Source organism: Amblyraja radiata, chromosome 29 (assembly GCF_010909765.2).
Source record: "Amblyraja radiata isolate CabotCenter1 chromosome 29, sAmbRad1.1.pri, whole genome shotgun sequence".
Taxonomy (NCBI): Eukaryota; Metazoa; Chordata; class Chondrichthyes; order Rajiformes; family Rajidae; genus Amblyraja; species Amblyraja radiata.
The window spans coordinates 28,101,895-28,125,260 of record NC_045984.1 but is presented as its reverse complement, the minus strand read 5'-3'; the positions used below and the strand labels follow the sequence as shown (position 1 = coordinate 28,125,260).

Sequence of the window (23,366 nt, the reverse complement as noted above, 5' to 3'; positions counted from 1 at the left end):
GCACAACTTTGGTCCTCATGTTGATAAACAGCAATAACAGTTTTCAAAGGTGATAGAAAGACTGGAGGAAAGACTAGGTGCTGAGAGCTCTCTTATATCTGCATTAAGGAGGCATTAAGGAGCAATTACAAACACCTGTGAAGCCATGTGTCCCAAACATTATGGTGCCCTGAAAAGGGGGGACTATGTATAAACACAACTAAATTCTACATGGTGAAACCAAAATTGTGTAAAAATACCCTTTAATAAAATCTGACAATGTGCACTTTAACACATGTGATTTTTTTTCTATTACAAATCTCAAATTGTGGAGTACTGAGGCAAATAAATAAAAGATGAGTCTTTGGCCCAAACATTATGATGGGCACTGTATATCTCTGTAGTTACTAAACATGAAGTTAGTATAATTTTGAATGCTGTTTTATTATTCTAACCTCAATTAAAAAACCTTTAAAATTGCTTCAGGTTTATTTCCATTCCTCGGTGAAGGGACTATTCCTCTTATGCTCTGCACAAATGTGCACTGTTCATCTGAAATTAATTTGAATGCAAGTTTATGTTTATTTAATTATGGTAGGTATTACTACTTTCCCGCAACATACTTCATCCTAAACACGCATGTTGGGATGTGGTTGTGGATAGTGATGGAAACAATGACTCTGGTAAGATTTCCCCCCCTCCTTGGCCAAGCTGAATAAGAAGCAAGTTGGTGCACAACCCTGACACAATGTAGACCATGAAAAATGATCTCTTTTCAGGGTCCATATATCATGATTCCATTTTTATGTTATTTGCCGGATTGCTGTGCAAAGCAATGTTTCAAAACTGCAAATATGGTTTTCATGGAATTGAAATCGCTGGTATTTCTTGTGTTCTCTGAGCTTCATCTCAATGTTTGTCTTCGAGGAAGAAGGCATGTTGCTCAGCAATTAGTGCTGCTCATTCAGTGATCCGGAAACAATGGGGTTATCCTAATCCCAGACGCTGTGTGTGTGTGCGTCTTTAGCGCTTGATGGTGTGGGTTGCATCCAGATTCTCCTCTTTACTGGCACACACCAAAGACCAGTCAAGTCAAGAGAGTTTATTGTCATGTGTCCCAGATAGGACAATGAAATTCTTGCTTGCTGCAGCACAACAGAATATAGTAAGCTTAAGTACAGAACAGTTCAGTGTGTCTATATAGCATAGACCATATATATACACATAAATAAACAGATAAAGTGCAGTAGGCTGTTATAGTTCAGAGTTTGTTTGATGGCGAGTTTAATAGCCTGATGGCTGTGGGGATGAAGCTGTTCATGAACCTGGATGTACCAGATTTCAGGCTCCTGTACCTTCTACCTGATGGCAGCGGAGAGATGGGTGTGTGGCCAGGATGGTGTGGGTCCTTGATGATGCTGGCAGCCTTTTTAAGGCAGCGACTGCGATAGATCCCTTCGATGGTGGGGAAGTCAGAGCCGATGATGGACTGGGCAGTGGTCACAACTTTCTGCATTCTTTTCCGCTCCCAGACGCTCAAGTTGCCGAACCAAGCCACGATGCAACCAGTCAGCATGCTCTCTACTGTGCACCTGTCGAAGTTCGAGAGAGTCCTACTGACTCTCCGTAATCTTCTCAGGAAGTAGAGGCGCTGATGTGCTTTCTTTATAATTGCATCATCAGTGTGCTAGGATCAGGAAAGATCTTCGGAAATATGCACGCCCAGGAATTTGAAGTTCTTGACCCTTTGATATAAACTGGATTGTGGGTCCCTATCCTACCCCTTCCAAAGTCCACAATCAGTTCCTTAGTTTTGTTGCTGCTGAGAGCCAGATTATTGTGCTGGCACCATTTGGTCAGTCGGTCGATCTCACGTCTATTGTCCGACTCATCACCATCAGTGATTCGTCCAACAACTATGGTGTCGTCGGCGAACTTGATGATGGAGTTCGCACTATGTCCGACTACGCAGTCATTGGTATAGAGTGAGTACAGCAGGGGGCTGAGCACGCAGCCTTGAGGTGTTCCCATGCTGATTGTGGAAATGTGTCAAGGATGACACATTTCCACCAGACTGGTCTGTAGATGAGGATCCAATTGCAGAGGGAAGCGCAGAGACCCACATCTGAGAGCTTGGTAACCAGCTTGGCGTGGATGATCGTATTAAACACTGAGCTGTAGTCAATGAATAACTGCCTGACATATGGGTTTTTGTTGTCCAAGTGGTCCAGAGGAGAGTGGAGAGCCGGTGAGATCGCATCCACCGTTGATCTGTTGTGGCGGTAAGCGAACTGCAGTGGGTCGAGGTTCTTGAGGTAGAAGTTGATATGCGCCATAATCAACCTCTCAAAGCACTTCATCACAACTGACGTTAGTGCCACTGGTCGATAGTCATTGAGGCACGGTCACCTTGCTCTTCTTGTTGATGCCCTTTTAAAGCAGGTGGGAACCTCAGACCTCAGAAGTGAGAGGTTGAAAATGTCCGTAAAAACGCCAGTCAGTTGATCCACACAGGTTATTTAGAACACGACCGGGTATACCATCAGGTCCAGGTGCTTTCAAAGGGTTCACCCTCCTGAAGGATTTTCTGACGTCGGCCTCTGTGACTGGAGCACCGTCAGGGCGAATAAGAGCTCGGGAAGGCACAACAATGTTGTCCCTATCGAACCGTGCGTAGAACGCATTGAGCTCGTCAGGGAGTGATGCTTCACTGACAATTGAGCTGCCTCCTGGTTAATTGTTGCTGCTAGATTAATGCTGCTAGATTAATTGTCTACTGTAAATTACCCCAGTGTTGGTAAGGGGCGCAAGCATCAAAAAGGTGAGACTTCAGGTATGTGACAGAGATCAGCCATGATTGAATGGCAGAGTGGACAACCTAATTCTGGTCTAATCCTAATGGCCTAATTCTGCTGCTATCACTTATGACTTTAAGAGAATAAGCTGCAGTGATGCAGGGCAATAGGATGTAGAGGAATGGGACAGGTGGAATTGCTCTGCAGAGAGCTACCATGATTTGATCATTCAACAGGCTTCCTTTCATATGGTAATAATTATACTTAAGGTATGTCCTTCAATCAATTAATATGAGTGTTTGTGTATTTTACAGATTCTTTTACCTGTACCACTTTGCCTTTTATGCCTATCATTATCGCTTCAATGGCCAGTACAGCAGTTTGGCTTTGGTAACATCTTGGCTGTTCATTCAGGTATAAAAATTCTATATTTTTCTTCTAAATTCCACGGTCCATGAATTTCTTCAATACATTGACTCTTACTGGGATACATGTGGCTGTGAATCTGGGGAAGTTATTGGACCTTGTAAATGTGGAATGCATTACTGCTGAAGCAGTGTTTCCACTTTGAAGGAAATTACCCGAAATTTGGGAAATTCTGGGTGTCTTGAGGTAATTTTATGGAAATAAAATAATTTCGGGAAATTTCAGGCATGTGCGACTGCCGCCCCAACTGCGCACGCGCGGGGAGACGTGCAGGGGTCCAATCAGGCCCACGGGATGATTTGCGGGAAAAAAGTATGTACCTGTATATTTACGCCCCATCCGCGCCTGCGCAGTTGGAGGAGGCCCGTCAGCCACGTCACAATTGAAAATGGCACTGGTGACGCGGTAGGGACACCATCTCCCCGCGCATCTTGGTCACCCAACCAGCAGATGAAGGGATTGTTTTGTTGTGGGACAGTCAAGTTCAGATTAGATGATTGTCAATTTTGCCTATTCCTTTTAAAATGGGATCAAGTTAAGCATTGGCAGTTTGAGGTTTTTTCTGTGTTTCCTTTCCTCGCTTCCTAATGAAAAATAGACAATTCATGAAAATATAGGTAATTGAAATGAATAAAACTTAATGTTGAAAAGGTGTAGGTAGGATCTTTAAAGTAGAAATGGCAAGTGAATCTTTTCAGAATTGTGTGCCTAAAGGGCCTGCCCCACTTGGGCGACCTCTACCGCGAGTTCTGGTGAGTTTGCCCTCGACCTATACTCGCAGCATGGTGGCCAAGAGGTGGTAGGAGGTCTTCGTAACTCTCCTTCATGCTCGAGAGTGGTCTACGCGTACTCGAGGCCTCAGCTAGGCCGCTCCATTTTTTTCAAAATATTAAAAAATGCCCGCAAGTAAAAAAAGGTTGCCATGGAAAAAATCGATACTTTTTTTACTCGTAGGTTTAATCGTGGTAGGTCGGCATGTTAGTCGTGGGTAGTCGAAGCTAGTCGTAGGTGGTCTTCATCATAGTCGAAGGGAAGTCGTAGGAGATCGAAGGAGGTCGTCTTCACTATCCACTATTCGGTGTCCAATTTTCCCGAAGTTAGCCGTAGCTGGTCGAAACTGGTCTTCAGCATAGTCTAAGAAGGTCTTCAACATGACATTTTTTTCAAACTCTCCTAAGCTCTTCTAAACTCACCAATTAGGTCGCCCAAGTGGAACAGGCCCTTTACAATGAAAGAGAAACAATAATAGATGTACAGGTGCATTTAATCCTGTCACAAGCAGGGAGTTATTGGGCCTTTGTTAAGAAACCACAAATCAGTGCTCTCTGTACTGAATAAAATCATGACTTTGTGGCAACCAAGAAACATGTTACAATTTTAGATCCTTTTTTTGCATTGTTTTATTAGCTTTGTGGCTATGTTCTGTGTAAGGAAATAACTTGAGTAACTTAGCATTGGCTCGGATCTTTACTTTACTTTACTTTACTTTACTATTTTCTTTCCCAGCACTCGATGATCTACTTCTTCCATCACTATGAACTGCCGGCTATTCTTCAACAAATTCGCATTCAGGAGATGTTGCTCCAGAACCAACAGGCTGGCCAAGCCAACCAGACAACACTTCAGGATAACCTCAACAACAACACTGCCACAGAAAGTGTTCAACAAAACCCCACTGATCCAGAAAATCTTCTTGAACCTACTCCTGGTCCTGCCCAGTCGAATGATGCACCCAGCCTAGCAGACAGCATTCAACCTACTCGCATGCAGAATGCAAACCCTGAGGAGACCCCATTAAGTGGTAATCTGAATTGGGTGGCAGAAACTGCAGCAATCATATCAGAAGGCATTGCAGCTCCAGAAAGGAATACTTCTGCAGAGAGCTCCGGCAATGTGAACGAGACATTAAGTAATAATGGTTCAAATGTCCCGAATGTTTTAAATGATTCTAGTCCCATTGAACATGTTCAACCAACTTCAAGTTCCGAAGCTAATGAAGCCGTGTCTTCGCACAGTGGTGATCTTCAAACAGTAATGGACCTCAGCACAAGGAATCATTGTGCAACAGAGAACCAAGAGGGAGTTGTCACTAAAAGTGACCGCCAGGACTTGTGTCCCACACAAGACAATGAAACCCATGTGCATTCATCTCTACCTGATAATGATGTTAGTTTTGACCAATCAGAAATGGACCGTGGCAGCCAAACTAATGTTTCAAAGAGCACAAACACAGAGACAAGTGGGCACAGCGTTTCATGAACCTTCCGGCATGTTTGCTGTTCTATCAGGCAGTTTGCTAAAAAGGCCCTTTTTTAAAAAGTTCACAAAATATGTACCAATTGGTAAGGGGGATCCACTGTAACATCGAGCGTTTTCATTTGCAAAACCAAAATGTCCCACTACTTTCAGCTGGTTTCCTAAAGTAAATAGGAGGGAGTGGAGCAGCACCCTGCTCGGTGAACGTCAATGGTCGGAGCTCAATTGGAATGATAACCCCTCCATTCAATCACCGTGTCCCTAACCGTCAGCACTGCTGTGTGCATTACTGTTACACTAGTGCAATGATCGGTCTGCAGTGGCAGCGGAAGACCTCCTACAAAGAATCAACGGAACTCGCAGCTGGGTACCCAAAAAAAGGCAAATGTGTGAAAGGCGGTAGAAGATGCTTGTTCCTTTGAACTCACAGCATACATACATGTAAGTTGATTCCACAGTGCAATAATTTGACGTGTATTGATTCAATTCTGCTAATGTCTTATTACCTGAAAGACTTTCAAGTCTTCTTTCTTGAACTGGTGCCTACATACAGAAGAAATTCAAAAGAAGGTAGTGTAGCAATTCCAGTGGCTTCTAATAAACTTTAAACCTAAACTAATTTGGAACTGATTCTGATTGATTTTTTTTTTTTTTGTTGACAATATTGTATTTAAATGTAATGTAAGAGTTTCAGTCTTTGTACATATTAAAATAAATGAGATCTGAACATGCTTGTGAATTACTTTTAAAACATGCACTGTATTTATTGAATTAAAAATGTTCTTGGTTTCATTTTCTGAAACCATTGAGTTAAGGGACGATCAACTTCACCTTCAAATTACTGCGGATTGAGCACTAGGTGGAATCTATAACATGCTAACCTTGCCCTAAGCTTAAAAGGTTAGTGCAACTGCATTGGAATAAAAGGTAGACAAAAGTGCTGGAGAAACTCAGCGGGTGCAGCAGCATCTATGGAGCGAAGGAAATAGGCAACGTTTTGGCTGCACCCGCTGAGTTTCTCCAGCACTTTTGTCTACCTTCGATTTTCCAGCATCTGCAGTTCCTTCTTAAATGCATTGGAATAAAATACTATTCTACAACAACTATCCATTGACTCGGCTTGTTGATCAGTAAAGAGCAGAGCTTTGTATTCTGACTCCACCACTTTTAGCATATGAACACAATACTAAATGAGAAGTCAGGACTTGATCTGCACAAGTTTGTGTAGTGGTTACTTCTATTAATACGGTATTGGACAGGTGCATCTATCTCGGGTAAGTTGGTGAGGATGAGGTTCAGTGGGTTTATTCCTCATGTTGCTTGGCTTGCTTCTTGTTGCTTATCTAATTTGGCAGATACGTCCTTTAGGCTTCATTCATTTGTGATGCTCTAAGCCACTTTTGACGAGATCACTAAAGGACTTCGCTCGTCTTCACGCTTTTGGAAGTGTTATTCAAACAGCGTGAGCACCCATTCATGAGCTGAGTGAGGATGATGTGAAAATCAGGTGGAGATTGCAATGCTTATGTTTGACCTGATGCCATGAAACTTCGTGAGGATCGAGTCAATGATGAAGATTCCAGTTGCTGCTCCCTCTTGCCAATGTACCGCATCCAGACCCTCTGCTGGATTTGTCTTGCCGGTAGCACAAGGTGGACCCGGGATTTTTTTATTTTTTTTTAATTAATTTTATTAAGAAGCAATTGTACAATGATGAGGCAATCGACATTACAGTTATACAATTATTGTACAGCTTCATTTTTAACATTGGAAACCTAAATCAAAAAAAGGAAGGAAAAAAAAGAGAAAAAAGAAGAGAATGAAAAGAGAGAAGAAGTAAAGTAAGAGAAAGCAAGAAAAAGACCCCTAAGCTACCAAAGAAGTGCAAGAGGAAAGAAAAGAAATAAGAAAAGAGAAGATATACCTTCCCCCCCCCCCCCTCACCCATCCCTGGCATCGGGTTTAAAATTGTGTTTAACCATTCTGTTGTTGCAGAAATTCAGTAAAAGGCAACCATGTCTTAAGAAATTGATCTGCTTTTTCCGCCAAGACAAGCCTAATGTTTTCTAAATGTAGTGTCGGACATATGGACCCGGGATTGTGATGGAGGAATTGGACACATTTTCCAGAAGCACAATTCTCAGTTTGACTACGTTAGGCCATCGATATGTCTGAGAGACAGTTTCTCCAATTTAGACACGACCGTTTTCAGGTGTTCCTGAGGAAAACTTTGCAAAGTCGACTTATTTCCTGCCCTAGGTTATTTTGTCCTTGCTCCACACCTGCCAAAGCTGCCAATATGTTGACGTTATTAGATCTATTTCTCATGGGTCTCTTAACGCCTCGCAATAAATGCATTCAGTTCACGAGTGAAGTGTGACAGAGCTCCGGGTGATTGACGGAACTGTGTTCAGTGACCAGATTCTGAAACTCCTTCATTTACTCAAATTAGAGAGCCAGAGGAAGTCATGCAGTCTACGTGCTAGTGCTGACAGCCTATCAGAAACTTTCCACGATTAATCTACTTAATACTTTGTTTTTATACACTTTTAAAAATATCAAATTTCAAAAAGATTGTCAGCTAAAAATATCCAGCATAGTATAAGAAGGAACTGCAGATGCTGGTTTAAACCGAAGATAGATACAAAATGATGGAGTAACTCAGCGGGGGACAGGCAGCATCTCTGGAGAGAAGGAATGGGTGACATTTTGGGTCGAGACCCTTCTTCAGTCTGAAGTCTGCAGAAGGGTCATGACCCGAAACATCGCCCATTCCTTTCTTCAGAGATGCTGCCTGTCCTTCTGAGTTACTCCAGCATATTTGATAAATTACATCTATTGATGCTCCTGAACACATCATCAGTGATGTAACCTGGGGTCATTGTGTGTTTCTAGTCTTTCAACATCAGACACCCGCACCCAGGTGGCATTCGCTTCTCCCCACAGACCTCCTCTCCTGATCCAGAGCCATCTCGAGGCTTTCTCCGTTGCCTCTGTGGTGTTCTTGATGGCTCTTCTCTCCATTCCGTTGATGCCCAGTGCACTCAAGGCTTTGTAGAGCGATTGCCCTGCCCTGCAAAACTTCTGCAGCCAACCTCGATGGACATACACCTTGCCTTCCAGCCCTATGACCAGCTCTTCGTACTTGGGCCTCGCCGAACTGATGCCAGATTGTCGTCTTGCAGGCCTGTGACCATTTGACTCGAACCTTCTCTGGAGGTCTGTTCTGAGGGACTATTTGCGCCACTGTGTCTCATCTCCTGTGTCTCACCAGGTAGAATACCTGTGCATTGTGACGCTCTCCCTCCCTCCAAACACTTAATCCGGGTCTGGTGAATCTTCACGCCTCGGCTGTTCTTGCAGACCTTTCCACATCTGCATTTCATACTCATAGTAGTCGGTTGTCCATTGCCATTAGTCGTTAGCCTTTGATCCGTCAAATTGGGGTGCTCATCCTCTCTCCCCTTCTCGGGCACCCCGAGGGTATTTTTCCACGAGTATATGTGAGCTCGAACAAGTAAAATAGTGCCGCATTCAGCTTCTGCGTCATCATTTTACAATTGCTTGGGATTTTTTTCCATTCTTTGCCCCGATCGGTAACTTTTACATTGCTCACTTTACTTTCCATTGGATTGCTCTTCAACTACTAAATTGAATGGTATATATATAAAGATGCCATAAAGCTTGTAAGAAGATAAAACTGCCTCTGGCTAGTTTCACGATGTTCTACAAGCTGAATCTCAGATCTGCTTTTCTGGTGGTTGGAACAAGTAATCCCAATAGCAACAGAAAAACTTGGACATCTACTGGCATGGAACCATGGAAATGGTGGGTTGTGACATGTTTATGCATTATTAAGACGTTCCTATAGCAGTTATCTCCTATTTAACTAAATGGCCTACCTGTTTGCTTTAAGATAATGTGCATGTATCTCCAAGTCATTATTGTCATCCATTGAAGCAGAGAAGAGAATTGCTGGCAAACCTGCTGTCTCACCGTTCCAGCAATCCGGGTTCAGTCCTGACCAATTCCATTACCATTGCACCTTCGCTGACCATGTGACTTTCCTCCCATACTCCAAAGACATGTCGGGTTAATTGGCTTCCACCGTGCAGATCTAGAGGGATGCGGGGATCAAGGATGACTTATTTCCATGTTGGTTTTGTGGGTAACGATGTGGTTAACGAGGCCAATATGAGAGTCACAGACTGTTCGGCCGATGGCGTCGCAGATGCCAGGTGGGACCAGTGGATGGGTGGTTTTGTAAGTAGTGTGTTCCTTCTGACACTTACACCGGACCTCATTGTGCTCATGACACGTGGCCAACATTCACAAGGCCATACTGATGGTACTTCTCCACTCTGAGCGTTGGTGGTCCAGACATCAGGAGTGGGTGGAAATGTTGCATATATTTAAAGAGGTCTTGACTATAGCCCCCTCTGTCCAAGAATCTCTTCTCTGTTTGGACTCTGGCAACATTTTGTAATGTGTGCATTTGGGGTAGTCCCGTGAATTAAAGAAGGAATTCAGGAAAGTGGTGAGATTATGGACATTGTACATGGAGTGATGGAATGTTTTATTTAAGGAAAAGTTTGATATATACTGAGGAAGAAGGAAATTAATGCATGAGCTACTTGGAAGGAAATAATGAAATGTGCTAAGAGCTTGTGAAGAATATAAGCACTGTAGGAGCATAGATGGAACTTGTGCTGTAATGCTGTGGTTGTATAATTTCCCCTGTGGCAGACAGCAGGCAGATACCTTTGAAGTCTGGTCAGATCTGTATAGTTTCTTGAAGGTGGTCACAGTTAAATAATCGGTGATGTCGTCTGGTGTATCCTCGTCTTGTGAGATGTGGACAATGGGAACCTCAGAGCTATGCATTGGGAGCTTATGAAACACCCCACCTAAGTAATTGAAGGACTACACCCACCCAGGCACTCAATTCCCTATCTGTGGAGGAATCTGCAATTCCAACATTGGTCTCAGCAGCCAACTCCAAACTGATAGCAGAGGGAGTGGTTCTCAATTCCGAAGGTATGTCTAAGAAGAAGCTGTAAAATATTATGTTTAAAAGAAGGAACTGCAGATGCTGGAAAATTGAAGGTAGACAAAAGTGCTGGAGAAACTCATACAAAAGAAACTTGAGAAACATGATACCAGTCTGAAGAAGGGTTTCGGCCCAAAACGTTGCCGATTTCCTTCGCTCCATAAATGCTGCCGCACTTGCTAGGTTCCTGTAAAATATAATGTTGATTAAAACTTTGTGCAGCAGTTTCCTCCTTGATCCTGGTCCTAACTTTTCACAGGCTGTTGTGGCATGGCAAAAATCCTAAAGATTAATGTGTATTACCAAACCTCCGTGTCACCAGCGAGTTATAAAATGTGACACTTCCATAACTAGTGCGGTGTGTTAGGAAATTGCTTTCTGGATATCAACCTGGCAGATGGAGAAAATGGAATAAGAATCATTTTCAAAGTAATTGGAAACCAGAAGTTAATGCATTAAGCCTGCATTTCATGAGAACTAATAATACTTTGATAGAATGTAGCTAGTTAAATGGTCCCCACACATACTATTCCTTCCGTGGGACTGAATTACATTCCTGATACATTATTCAAAAGTAACTCCGTATACTCAAATAGTATGCTGATTGTCAGTTTTAAGAATCGACATTTAATGTGAAACTAATTTAATTTGTTTTTTTTCAATCTAATATTAATAGACTCTAAAGCACTTTATCATATTGATTCAATCTGCTATTGAGTAGGTTATTCACTCTTATGCATTATCGTTGATCTCTGACAATAATTAATCACTGATTTGTATAAATAAATGATTTGTAACGAGAATTGCAACTTTTTTGAGCAAATGTTGATAGTTTCTGGGAGAGGGCACCCGCAATTTCCAATGCAGGAATAGACAATGTGGCAATTGGGTTAGTTAGTTTAATTTATTGTCACATGTACCGAGGTACAGTGAAAAGCTTTTGTTGCGTGCTAACCAGTCAGCAGAAAGACAGACAATACATGATTACAATCGATTCATTTACAGTGTATAAATACATGATAACGGAATAATGTTGAGTACAAGGTAAAGCCAGCAAAGTCTGATCAAGGATAGTCCAAAATAGGCAAAAATGCTGGAGAAACTCAGCGAGTGAGGCAGCATCTATGGAGCGAAGGAATGGGTGACGTTTCGGGTCGTGAGCCTTCGTCAGACCCAAGGGTCATCAAAGAGGTAGATAGTAGTTCAGCACTGCTCTCTGGTTGTGGTAGGATGGTTGAGTTGCCTGATAACAGCTGGGAAGAAACTGTCCCTGAATTTGGTGGTGTGTGTTCTCACACTCACAATTCATACAGTTGTAAGCTTGTTTTAACAGGATTTTAACCCTGCACAACAAACTTGTGTGAGTGAAGGAAGTTCTTCCTGCATTAAAACAAACTGAATCATGCGACCATTTTGGGAGGTGATGTGGCTGTTCACCAAGATTCAATGGGAATCCTGATATCCGGAGTCACAGGCAAAGCTCCTGCTATTTATTTGACTCGTCTCCTTGCTAAGAGAATAGGACACTGAATCTATCCATTCTTGCCCTGAAGCAGAATGTTCTGAGAATGAACGTCTGAAGCATCTAGCTGGCAATGCCACCTTTCAAAGGACATTTAGGGTTCCAAGACTGCATTTTCCAAAGATTAATGACTTCTATGAGTGATTTGGGAAAATATGCATTCTTAACCTAAGAACAAGAAAACAGAATAAGTCTGTCACAGAATTGGTAATAAGACACTCAATGAGATTGATGGATTAGTGTGTAGAATTGCTACATCATTTACTTGCAAAGCAGCAACCACAAATACTGACTATCAGTTTGCTATTGCTGAAGGTGTTTTGGCTTTTGAAAAATAAATTATGCTTCAGCTTTTCTGAAATGTTGATGTTAAAATTCTGAAGGATGTTTACCTGGAGATTAGATTTCAGCGTTGCCCCATGTAGTATCTTTGCACCCCTCTCACCATCGTCTTCAAAAAAAGAGCACAGAATAGGCTGTGAATGGTTTCCAATACAAAATAATGCATTAATTCAGCACTCACTTAAAGTGCCATGCATTTAAATGGCAGCAATAATCATAAATGCACATTCTGTATGACAACTAGGTAGCTGGAACCCATGTGATGTCTGGCGTGGAGGTGAAGAGACTGAGGAACACATTGAAATGCAGGCGAATGTGAGATATGTAAGAAAATATATCATGAGGGTGGCGCAGCGGTAGAGTTGCTACCTTACAGCGCGCAGAGACTCTGGTTCAATCCTGACCACAGGCGCTGTCTGTACGGAGTTTGCACGTTCTCCCTATGAATGAATGGGTTTTCTACGAGATTTTTGGTTTCCTCCCGCACTCCAAAGACATGCAGGTTTGTAGGTTAATTGACTTGGTATAAAGTCCCTAGTGTTGGATAGTGTTAATGTGCGGGGATCAGATTCAGATTCAGATTCAGATTCAACTTTATTGTCATTGTGCAGTGTAAATACAGAGACAACAAAATGCAGTTAGCATCTCCCTAGAAGAGCGACATAAATATGAGCAATAAATAAATCTGTTTACGTGTAAACAGTCATAGTATTTTTTTTCCTGGTGGGAGGAGTGTCCCGGGGGGGGGGGGGGTGTTTGGCAATCACCGAGGTACAGTGTTGAGTAGTGTAACAGCCCCAGGAAAGAAGCTGTTCCTTGGCAGCTGGTCTGGCATTGGTCAGTGCGGACCGTGTTGGTCAGTGGTTGTCCACACTATCTCTAAACTAAATAAAGTGACCCACTAGGTATAGCGATCTCCACAGCACTATAATCACTACTCTTTAATTGTACTCAAATTGTACTCAAACAGGGTGGTGAATCTGTGGAATTCATTGCCACAGAAGGCTGTGGATGACAAGTCAATTCATACTTTGAAGGCCGTGATAGATAGATGGATTCTTGATTACCACGGGTGTCAGGTGGCATGGGGAGAAAGCAGGAGAATGGGGTTGAGAGGGAACGATAGATTAGCCATGATTGAATGGTGGAGTCGGCTTGATGGGCCGAATGGCCTAATTCTGTTCCTATCACATGAACGTATGTCCAACCCATTTCTTCATTGCCACATGCACTTCTCCTGCAATCCCTATCCCCAGCTCCCACACCAAGCATAGAGAGTTGGCCTCCAACAACATACAGCTCAAGCCATTCAATATAAAATAAACAGTTTACATGCTTCACACCTGTCATTGAGGTCAAAGCTGCCAGAGATTTGAGGAACCAGGACAAGAAGGAGGAGGTGGCTTGCTGGGCTCATCTTCTCACCACGCTGGAGAGGAGAGTGCCCCTGTCCCTGGCCTAAGTGACCATTGAGTCACCTTTCAAATAAGGGTCAAAGACTCAAACAGCATGGAAATAGGATTTTGGCCCAACTCGCTCAAGCCGACAAAGACGCCCATCTAAGCTAGTCCCATTTACCCTTGCTTGGCACATATTCCTCAAACATTTTGTTATCTGTGGGAAGTCCAGAACAAGGGGTCACAGTTTACGGATAAGGGGGAAATCTTTTAGGACCGAGATGAGGAAAACATTTTTCACACAGAGAGTGGTGAATCTCTGGAATTCTCTGCCACAGAAGGTAGTTGAGGCCAGTTCATTGGCTATATTTAAGAGGGAGTTAGATGTGGCCCTTGTGGCTAAAGAGATCAGGGGGTATGGAGAGAAGGCAGGTACAGGATACTGAGTTGGATGATCAGCCATGATCATATTGAATGGCGGTGCAGGCTCGAAGGGCCGAATGGCCTACTCCTGCACCTATTTTCTATGTTTCTACTTGTCCAAATGTTGTTACATTACCTGGCTCAACCACTTCCTCTGGCAGCTTGTTCTATATATCCATCATCCTCTGTGTGAAAATGTTGCCCCTTAGGGTGGCACTGTGAAGCAGCAATAGAGTTGTTGCCTTACAGCACTTGCAGGGCCGGAGACCAGGGTTCGATCCTGACTACGGGTGCTGTCTGTCCGGAGTTTGTACGTTCTCCCCATAACCACATCTGTTTCCCCAAGATCTTCAGTTTCCTCCCATGCTTCAGACGTACAGGTATGTAGGTAAATTAGCTTGGTACAAGTGTAAAATTATCCTGAGAGTGTGTAGGATAATGTTAATGTGTGGGGATCGCTGGTCGGCGCGGACTCGGTGGGCCGAAGGGCCTGTTTCTGCACTGTATCTCAAAAGTAAACTAAACTAAATAAAGTCAGTGTTGGACGTAATGGCAATGATAATGTCAATAAATACAGGATTTAATTTTATAACTGGCATAATTTCTACTGAAGATGATTGCCTATGCAATGTAATCAAATTTGCATTCATTACCTGAATGTATTAAGCATTAAGGTAGTGAATGTTTACCTGAATTACAGCATTACGTGATCCAACTTTATAATTGCGGGAAAGTATCTGTGTGGTGTTATCTTTAAACACCTGTTTTCTTTCCTCTAAGAAAAACTGTAATGCCCAGAAGAAGGAAACATTTTAAAAGATGAGATGAAACTCATCGTTGAATTTACTGGAGACGGCAAGTTTGCCGAAGGAAGATAATTTCAGACGGTGGTAGAGTCGCTGCCTTAGAGCGTCAGAGACCCGGGTTCAATCCTGACTACGGGTGCTGTCTGTGCGGAGATTGTTGCATTCTTCCTGAGACCGTGGGTTTTCTCCGGGTGCTCCAGTTTCCTACCTCATTCCAAAGAGAATACAGGTTTGTAGGTGAATTGGCTTCTGTAAATTGTCCTAGTGTGTAGGTTAGAAGTAGTGTACGGGTGATTGCTGGTCAGCGCGGAGGGCTGGTGGGCCGAAGGGCCTGCTTCCTGCTAAAAATAAGAGTAAAAACTAAAAAGGTAAAAAAAAATTCCAGTTCAGTAAGCCTGTGGAAAAAATAATGTGGCAGGTAATAGTATGGTAGGTCTTATTTTCGACAAAACAGTCCTGCTAATGTTGCAACACTTAATGACCAAGGTGATGCTTTTTAATGTCTGTTGCAACCAAACACATCGACTTTATAACAGCAAAGAAAAATATATTGATTATCTGAAACATTATATTTAGCAACAGCGATTGTCTGAGGCTAGCAGCAAATCAATGCTTCTCATCTATATATATATTATATATATCTCTATTGGAATTCCAAAATAATCTTTCTGTCGCCATTCTCCCATCTAAGTCTGATGCTGGTGAAATAGATTTCCTTCAATTCATCTACAATGTTAAGCACATTTTAAATACATTTACAAAGTCTTTTATTGTTGATTTTTTTCAAAGGACTGCATCCATCTTGGGTTTTAGTGAAAGCACCTGACTTCATGTGCGAGTGAAACAAAACTGCACTTGTTGACGTTTACTTTCACATCATCAACAATACTCGGCAATTAATGCTCATGCAGCAAAGGTGTTTTTGAAATGTGCTTTTATGGATTCCAAATGGTCGGTTGAAGAGCGCAGCCACTTGTTGTATACCCCAGTCCAAAGGTTCATGTATACAGTCAATGCTGCCATCACCTCCTGTCATTGTTTGCTTTGGTGCCAGTGCCTGCAGGAGTCTGGTGATCGTCTTTAGTCAGCTCGACAGAAGAGGCCAATTCATCCCTCTTCTTCAAGGCAATCCGGAGCTGCTCTTTTATTGCTTGTATCCTTTGCTCCAGTTCTTTTATTTCATTATCATGTGCATTCTTCCCCCTCTGCTGACAGTAGTCAGTTCCTCCGTTCTCACAGATGACACCAGATGAGTCTTTCTCTGATTGTAGTGCGTAGTGGCTCCCCAGCTCGGTCTGGCTTTTTGTGTTGTCCTTGACAATGATACGTCTCTGGTTGTTCCACCGGGTCTCGGCAGTTACCCGTGTCGTGGTGGGGAGCACCTTCTGGACCTTCTGCAGGTTACATCTGGAAAACAAGTATCTATCTATTACTATAAAGATACCTCTAGTAACCCTCTCCCCTGACACTCAGTCTGAAGATGTGTCTCCTATTCCTTTTCTCTACAGATGCTGCTTGACCCAAGCATTTTGTGTCTACAATGTAAACCAGCATCTGCAGTTCCTTCCTGGATGTGTCAATTACATTAACCTCTCCGTTTGCCCGATCTTTTATTCAAAGAGAACTTGATTGTTCTGGTATTTTTCATATTGTAGATGACACTCAGGAATCACTGAGATGGGAAATACACTGCTCAAGGGTGGCACGGTGGCGCAGCGGTAGAGTTGCAGCCTCACAGCGCCAGAGACCCGAGTTCGATCCTGACTATGGGTGCAATCTGTACAGAGTTTGTTCGTCCTCCCCGTGAACCTGTGAGTTTTCTCCGGGTGCTCCGGTTTCCACCCACATTCCAAGGACGTGAAGGTTTGTAAGCTAATTGGCTTGGTATAATTGCAAATTGTTCCTAGTGTGTAGGATGGTGCTAGTGTTTGGGGATCACTGACTCGGCTGGCCGAAGGGAATGTTTCCGCTCTGTATCTCAAACTAAAACTAATGTATAGGCAACATGATTTTGATCTATATCCCCCTCGTTTATTTTATCAAAGAAAAAATTATCATGAATACTTCTGGTACATGATATTATCAAGAATCTTATAAGTATATTAGCTTTGCATTCTTGCTCCTAAGATAATGCTGCCCCATTAGTTATTACCAATATTGCCATGTATACCAAGATTCCGTGGAAAAATTTGTTTTGCAAACAATCCAGACAGATCATGCTATACATGAGTACAACAGGCGTTGCAAAAAACTAAATAAACATAGCACAGAATACAGCATACAGGTACAGAGAAAGTGCCGTTAAAAATAAGTGCAAGGATGGCAATGAGGTAGATCGGAAGATCTGAAATACACCTGTAACCGATGAGAGATAATTAAGATAAACTAAGGTGAATGGTTGATCAATGGTCGATGCGGACTCAGGATCTATTTTAATGTAGTCTATCACCGAACTATCACTAAACTCCTCCTTTCATTGATTTTCTTCAACAATAGAATGGTTGAACACAAATTTAGAACCGATGCTTGAGTTGGGTGAGCGGGGGTAGGGAAGGATAGTGGGACATATCTCCGTTTTTCTTTTGTCTTTTTTTCTCTCACTTTTTTGGCAGTTATGGGGTCTTTTCTTCTCTCTTTTTTGTATCTTTCTTCTTTTTCTTTATTCTTTCCTTTTTCCTTTTTATTTTCCGATTCATTTATCAGTTTATAAAATGTTAAAAATGAAACTCTATGAAATTTGTGTCCTCTTGTATAATTGTTATGCCGATTGCTTTATTCTTGTACAATTGCGTCTAATAAAATAGACATTAAAAAGAAGAAAAAAAAATTCTTACTAAACAGGGTATCGCCCCATAAGCAAGAAGCTGAGATGCTGAATCATCATGAGATGCTGAGATTTTATAAGGAATAAGAGTAGAATTAGGCCATTCGGCCCATCGAGTCCACTCCGCCATTCAATCATGGGTCATCTATCTCTCCGTCCTCATTCCATTCTCCTGCCTTTCTCCCCACAACCTCTCACACCCGTGCTAATCAAGAATCTATCTATCTCTGCCTTAAAAATGACTTGGCCTCTACAGCCTTGTGTGGCAAAGAATTCCGCAATTCATTTAGAATTTCATTGCTAAATGAGCAAAATTAGCAATTAAAATTATCCAGAAGGCAAATGGATATGTTCAATTAGTCCCGTGCATTCGCTTTGTGTTGTTCTTGTAGCACCTGCGGTTTGATGCTGATGTACTGAGTTGTATCGAATACTTCATACCCCAATATGGAAAGCATACCTTTTATCTGTCTTCACTTTCTGCTCTTCAAAGGTCATATTTAAAACACGGTGGATTTTCTAGAAAAAAGAAAATGATTGATTACGTGAGCAACTCCAATTACATGAAGAGCTATTTTAACAGCCAGATGTTGCAGTCCTCTGATCTCAAATTAAGAATAATGTCACCTAAAAAACAGTTTTCTCTTCAAATTGTACTGTTTCTACTGCTCGTGACCACATTTGTAAAGAGGAAGAATCTTAGACAATAGGTGCAGGAGTAGGCCATTCGGCCCTTCGAGCCAGCACCGCCATTCACTGTGATCATGGCTGATCATCCACAATCAGTACCCCGTTCCTGCCTTCTCCCCATATCTCCTAGCTCTGCTATCTTTAAGAGCCCTATCTAGCTCTCTCTTGAAAGTATCCAGAGAACCGCCCTCCGCCCGATATCCGACTAGACGTGTGCGTACTGACAGATGAAGATTGGAAACAATCCCTGGCTGACTCGGGGGTGCAGTGATTAATAGTGTGACCCCCCCCCCCCCACCTTAGACCAGGTAGCTCAATATACAGCGTGGATCTGTAAGGACGTTCTTCTTCTTATTGAGTCCACACACAAGATTAGAAGTTGTTCAGCCAGAGCTGAACACACTTCTCGGCATCTGCACACAATGGTGACTGTCGTGCGCTCCTTGTACCTGGTGGTGGCCGCGACGTGAACGCTCTTTCCTTGACCCCCTGGAAGGACATTCATGGTCTGGGACAGAAGTTAGCAGACGTTTATTGAACAATGAACATGAGAGGAATAGATCGGGTAGGTGCTCGCAGTCTCTTGCCCAGAGTAGGGGAATCGAGGACCAGAGGACACAGGTTCAAGGTGAAGGGGAAAAGATGTAATAGGAATCTGAGGGGTAACTTTTTCACACAAAGGGTGGCGGGTGTATGTAACAAGCTGCCAGAGGAGGTAGTCGAGGCAGGGATTATCCCAACTTGTAAGAAACAGTTAGACAGGTAACATGGATAGGATAGGTTTGGAGGAATATGGACCAAATGCTGGCAGGTGGCACTGGTGTATCTGGGACATATTGGCCAGTTTGGGCAGGTTGAGTCGAAGGGCCTGTTTCCACGCTGTATCACTCTGAGTCTATGAATTGTTACAGCACTTCTGAGAACATGTACCCAGCATCATAATCTCCCCAGGGTATCTGCCCAGCCTTTGCCCCAATCATCTGCTCAGCTATCTCCCCATTATCACCTGCCCCAACATTTTCTACAATCCTCTCTCCAACTCCCTCCTCAATTGCAAATAATCGTGAAGAAACAAAGAACTGTGGATGGTGGTTTATGCCAAAGATAGACACAAAGTGCTGGAGTTACTCAGCTGGTCAGGAGCCATCTCTGTAGAAAAAGGGTGGGTGACGTTTCGGGTCGGGGCCATTCTCCAGTCAATTAATCTTGTTTTACAGATGTGTAATTACACAATTACTCCACCCTATCCCACAATTCCCCCCAAATTCTCTACTGCTCAGGAATTCATTGACCATATTGGGCGGCATGGGGGCACAGCGGTAGAGTTGCTGCCTCACCGCATCAGAGACCCGGGATTGATCCTGACTACGGGTGCTGTTTGTACAGAGTTTGTACCTGCTCCCCGTGACTGCGCGGGTTTTCCTCTGGTGTCCTTCCACGTTAAAAAGACGTACATGTTTGTAGGTTAATTGGCTTCGGTAAAAATTGTAAATTGTCCCTAGTGTGTAGGATAGTGTTAATGTACGGGGTGATTGTTGATCGACCTGGACTCGGTGGGCCAAAGGGCCTGTTTCCATGTCGTATCTCTAAACTAAACTAAACTAAACATTTTGAGGACTTCCAGACTTGAAGACTTACTGAGATGTGGATTTGTACTGTATAAGCTTTCACTAATGCTTTCAATTCCAAGCCTGCATAGGACAACTTTAATAAAACAGTTACTCAGCTTTTTATCTATGATGATAAATTAATGATAGAATAGACTCAATCAAGTACTACAACATGCCCCCATTACATGCCCCCATAGTAGTTGAGGCCAGTTCATTGGCTATATTTAAGAGGGAGTTAGATGTGGCCCTTGTGGCTAAAGGGATCAGGGGGTATGGAGAGAAGGCAGGTACAGGATACTGAGTTGGATGATCAGCCATGATCATATTGAATGGCGGTGCAGGCTCGAAGGGCCGAATGGCCTACTCCTGCACCTATTTTCTATGTTTCTATTACAATGACTGGGATTTGGTGGTTTGTTCCTTCACATTGAGAGGAGATGTTTGTCTTACCTGGCTTGTGTGGAGCCAGTACTTAAATCGTTTTCGTTTCCTCATCCTTGGGAGAACCAGCCTGTAGACAATATGCTCCCCAACTATTGCCAGTAGCGATCCAGCGAAGCCCAAGCAGAGCAACACAAAGAGCCCTGAGAAATGTTTGATTCCCATCTGTAACGTCTGTGAAATCAAAACACGATACATTTACATCTCAGGAGACAGTTAGGAAGGTGTAAGCCAGTGCAGTACGATACTATACGAATGAATTTTATTTATTCCAGGAGGGAAATTGGTCTGCCAACAGTCATAATGGGCCTGTCCCACTGTACGAGCTAATTCAAGAGTTCTCCCGAGTTTCCCCTGAATCGAACTCGGAGAATTACGGTAATAGCCGCTCGTAGGTACTCGGGGCTCTCGTGGACATTTTTCAACATGTTGAAAAATCTTCATGAGCTTACCGCATTTCCCGAGTACCTGGCGTTAGTGTTACGAGCCGCCAAGAGACGTCCCCGAGCTCCGATGTACCCGCTACGTATATTCTACGTGCTTACCACAAATTTGATTTTTTTTTAAACTCGGGAGAACTCTTGAATTGCCTCGTACAGTGGGACAGCCCAATTAAACACAACAAGATATATGAAACATGAAATTAAAGTGACGAGTGGAATGTCCAGGATTGGGGATGTGCAAAGATGGGGGGGGGAGGGAGGAGGGGGGGGGGAGGGAGAAGGGGATGGAGGAGAAAGAGGAGTGGGCGGGGGGGGATAGAGTGAGGGGGGGAGAGAGAGGAGGAGGGGGGGAGGAGAGAGGAGGAGGGGGGAGCAGAGAGGAAGGGTGTGGAGAGAGGAGGAGGGGGGGGAGAGGGGGAAGGGGGGGGGAGAGGAGGAGGGGGGGGAGAGAGAGGAGGAGGGGGGGAGAGGAGGAGGGGGGAGAGAGGAGGAGGGGGGAGAGAGGGGGAGGGTGGGGGATCGAGAGAGAGAGAGGGGGGGGAGAGAGAGGGAGGCAGGAGTGGGGAGGCAGAGGAAGGAGGGGGGGAGGAGAGGAGGAGGGGGGGCGCGAGGAGGGGACGAGAGGCAGGGAGGGGGGAGGAGAGAGACGAGGAGGGGGGCGGACGGAGGAGCGAGCGGGGGGGGAGGAGAGGGGAGAGGAGCGGAGGGGGGGGGAAGAGAGGAGGGGGGGGAGATGAGGAGGAGGGGGGGAGGAAGAGAGCTAGGACGGGGGGGGAGAGAGGAGGAGGGGGGAGAGAGGAGGAGGGGCGGAGGAGGACGGAGGGGGGGGGAGAGAGAGGAGGGGGGGGGAGAGGAGGAGGGGGTGGAGAGAGAGCAGGAGGAGGCGTGGGAGAGAGGAGGAGGGGGGAGAGAGAGGAGAGGAGGGGGGGAGAGAGGGGGAGAGAGGAGAGAGGAGGAGGGGGGGGGAGAGAGGAGGAGGGGGGGGGAGAGGAGGAGGGGGGGGGAGGAGGAGGCGGAGGGGGGGAGAGGAGAGAGGAGGGAGGGGGGGGGAGAAGAGGCGGAGGGGGGGAGATGGACGGAGGAGGGGGGAGCGGAGGAGGAGGGGGGAGAGAGGAGGAGGGGGGAGAGAGAGGGAGGAGGGGTGGGGAGGAGAGAGGAGGGGGGAAGAGAGGAGGGGGGATGAGTGAGGAGGGGGGAGAGAGGAGAGGAGGGGGAGAGAGGGGAGGGGGGGAGAGAGAGAGGAGGGGGGGAGAGAGGAGGGGAGAGGAGGAGGGGGGGAGATGAGGAGGAGGGGAGAGAGGAGGGAGGGGGAGAGAGGAGAGGGCCGGGAGAGAGAGGGGAGGGGGGGAGAGAGGAGGACGATGAGGAGGGGGGAGAGAGAGGAGGCGGGAGAGAGGAGGAGGGGGGTAGAGAGAGAGGAGGGGGGTGGGAGAGGGAGAGGAGGGGGGCGGAGAGAGGAGGGGGGCGACCGCCGGAGAGGGAGGGAGGAGTGAGAGGAGGAGGGGGAGAGAGGAGGGTGGGAGAGAGGAGGCGGGTGGGGGAGACGGGGAGGGGGGGAGAGGGGAGGAGGGTGGGAGAGAGGAGGGGCAGAGGAGGCGGGGGAGAGAGGAGGAGGGGGAGAGAGGAGGGAGGGAGAGAGGAGGAGGGGGGGAGGAGAGGAGCGGGGGAGGAGGGAGGAGAGAGGAGGGGGGGGAGGAGAGGAGGGGGGGGAGAGGAGGAGGGGGGGAGGAGAGAGGGGGGGGGAGAGGGAGAGGGGGGGGAGGAGGAGGAGGGGGGGAGAGAGGGGAGGGGGGGGAGAGAGAGGAGGGGGGAGAGAGGAGGGGGGAGAGGAGGAGGGGAGGGGGGGGGGGAGAGAGAGGAGGGGGGGGAGAGGAGGAGGGGGGGAGGAGGAGGAGGGGGGGGGGAGAGAGGAGGGGGGGGAGGGAGGGGAGGGGAGAGAGGAGGGGAAGAGAGGGAGGTGGGGGGAGAGGAGGGGGGGGGGGGGAGAGGAGGGATGGGAGGGAGGAGGGGAGGGGAGAGAGAGGGGGGGGGAGAGAGGAGGAGGGGGGGGAGGGGAGGGGGTCAATGGTGACAGTAATAACCATGTCCAGGCACACGGGGAGTTTGAACCTGTTGGTTTAACTAGGGGACGTGGTGGGAAATTGCAACCTTCAATCTGTTTCAACAAATGCAATCAACCTGGCGTGCACAATCAAACAAGATCAAATAGAACAAGTTGTCCTACAACTTTAGGCTGTGCACGCCATATGCAAGAAGAAGAAGAGGACTAGGAGGTATATCACTGTGCCTTTGGTACATGTGACAATAAAAGAACTATTGAATCAACAACTGACATGTTTCAGCCAAATGCATATCCCAGAGG

General features: G+C 45.2%; 2 protein-coding genes across 4 annotated transcripts in view; one reads left to right on the top strand and one right to left on the bottom strand.

Moving 5' to 3' along the window:
- Window positions 1-6,207, top strand: part of tmem259 (transmembrane protein 259) — a 53,429-nt gene extending 47,222 nt beyond the window's left edge. For all 3 annotated transcript variants that reach the window (XR_004416265.1, XM_033047038.1, XM_033047039.1), the window contains 2 exons: window positions 3,089-3,188; window positions 4,707-6,207. Coding sequence is in view for 2 of the 3 variants with exons in the window: in XM_033047038.1 (XP_032902929.1) it covers window positions 3,089-3,188; window positions 4,707-5,459 (853 nt within the window). In the remaining variant the exon portion in view is untranslated. The remainder of the gene's footprint in view (window positions 1-3,088; window positions 3,189-4,706) is intronic.
- Window positions 6,208-15,666: 9,459 nt separating this feature from the next.
- Window positions 15,667-23,366, bottom strand: part of LOC116989629 (glutamate receptor ionotropic, NMDA 3A-like) — a 62,345-nt gene continuing 54,645 nt past the window's right edge. The window contains exons 7-9 of the mRNA XM_033047197.1: window positions 20,571-20,735; window positions 18,281-18,339; window positions 15,667-16,403 (exon numbers count right to left, since the gene is read on the bottom strand). Of these exons, the coding sequence (XP_032903088.1) occupies window positions 16,019-16,403; window positions 18,281-18,339; window positions 20,571-20,735 (609 nt within the window). The 3' untranslated portion in view covers window positions 15,667-16,018. The remainder of the gene's footprint in view (window positions 16,404-18,280; window positions 18,340-20,570; window positions 20,736-23,366) is intronic.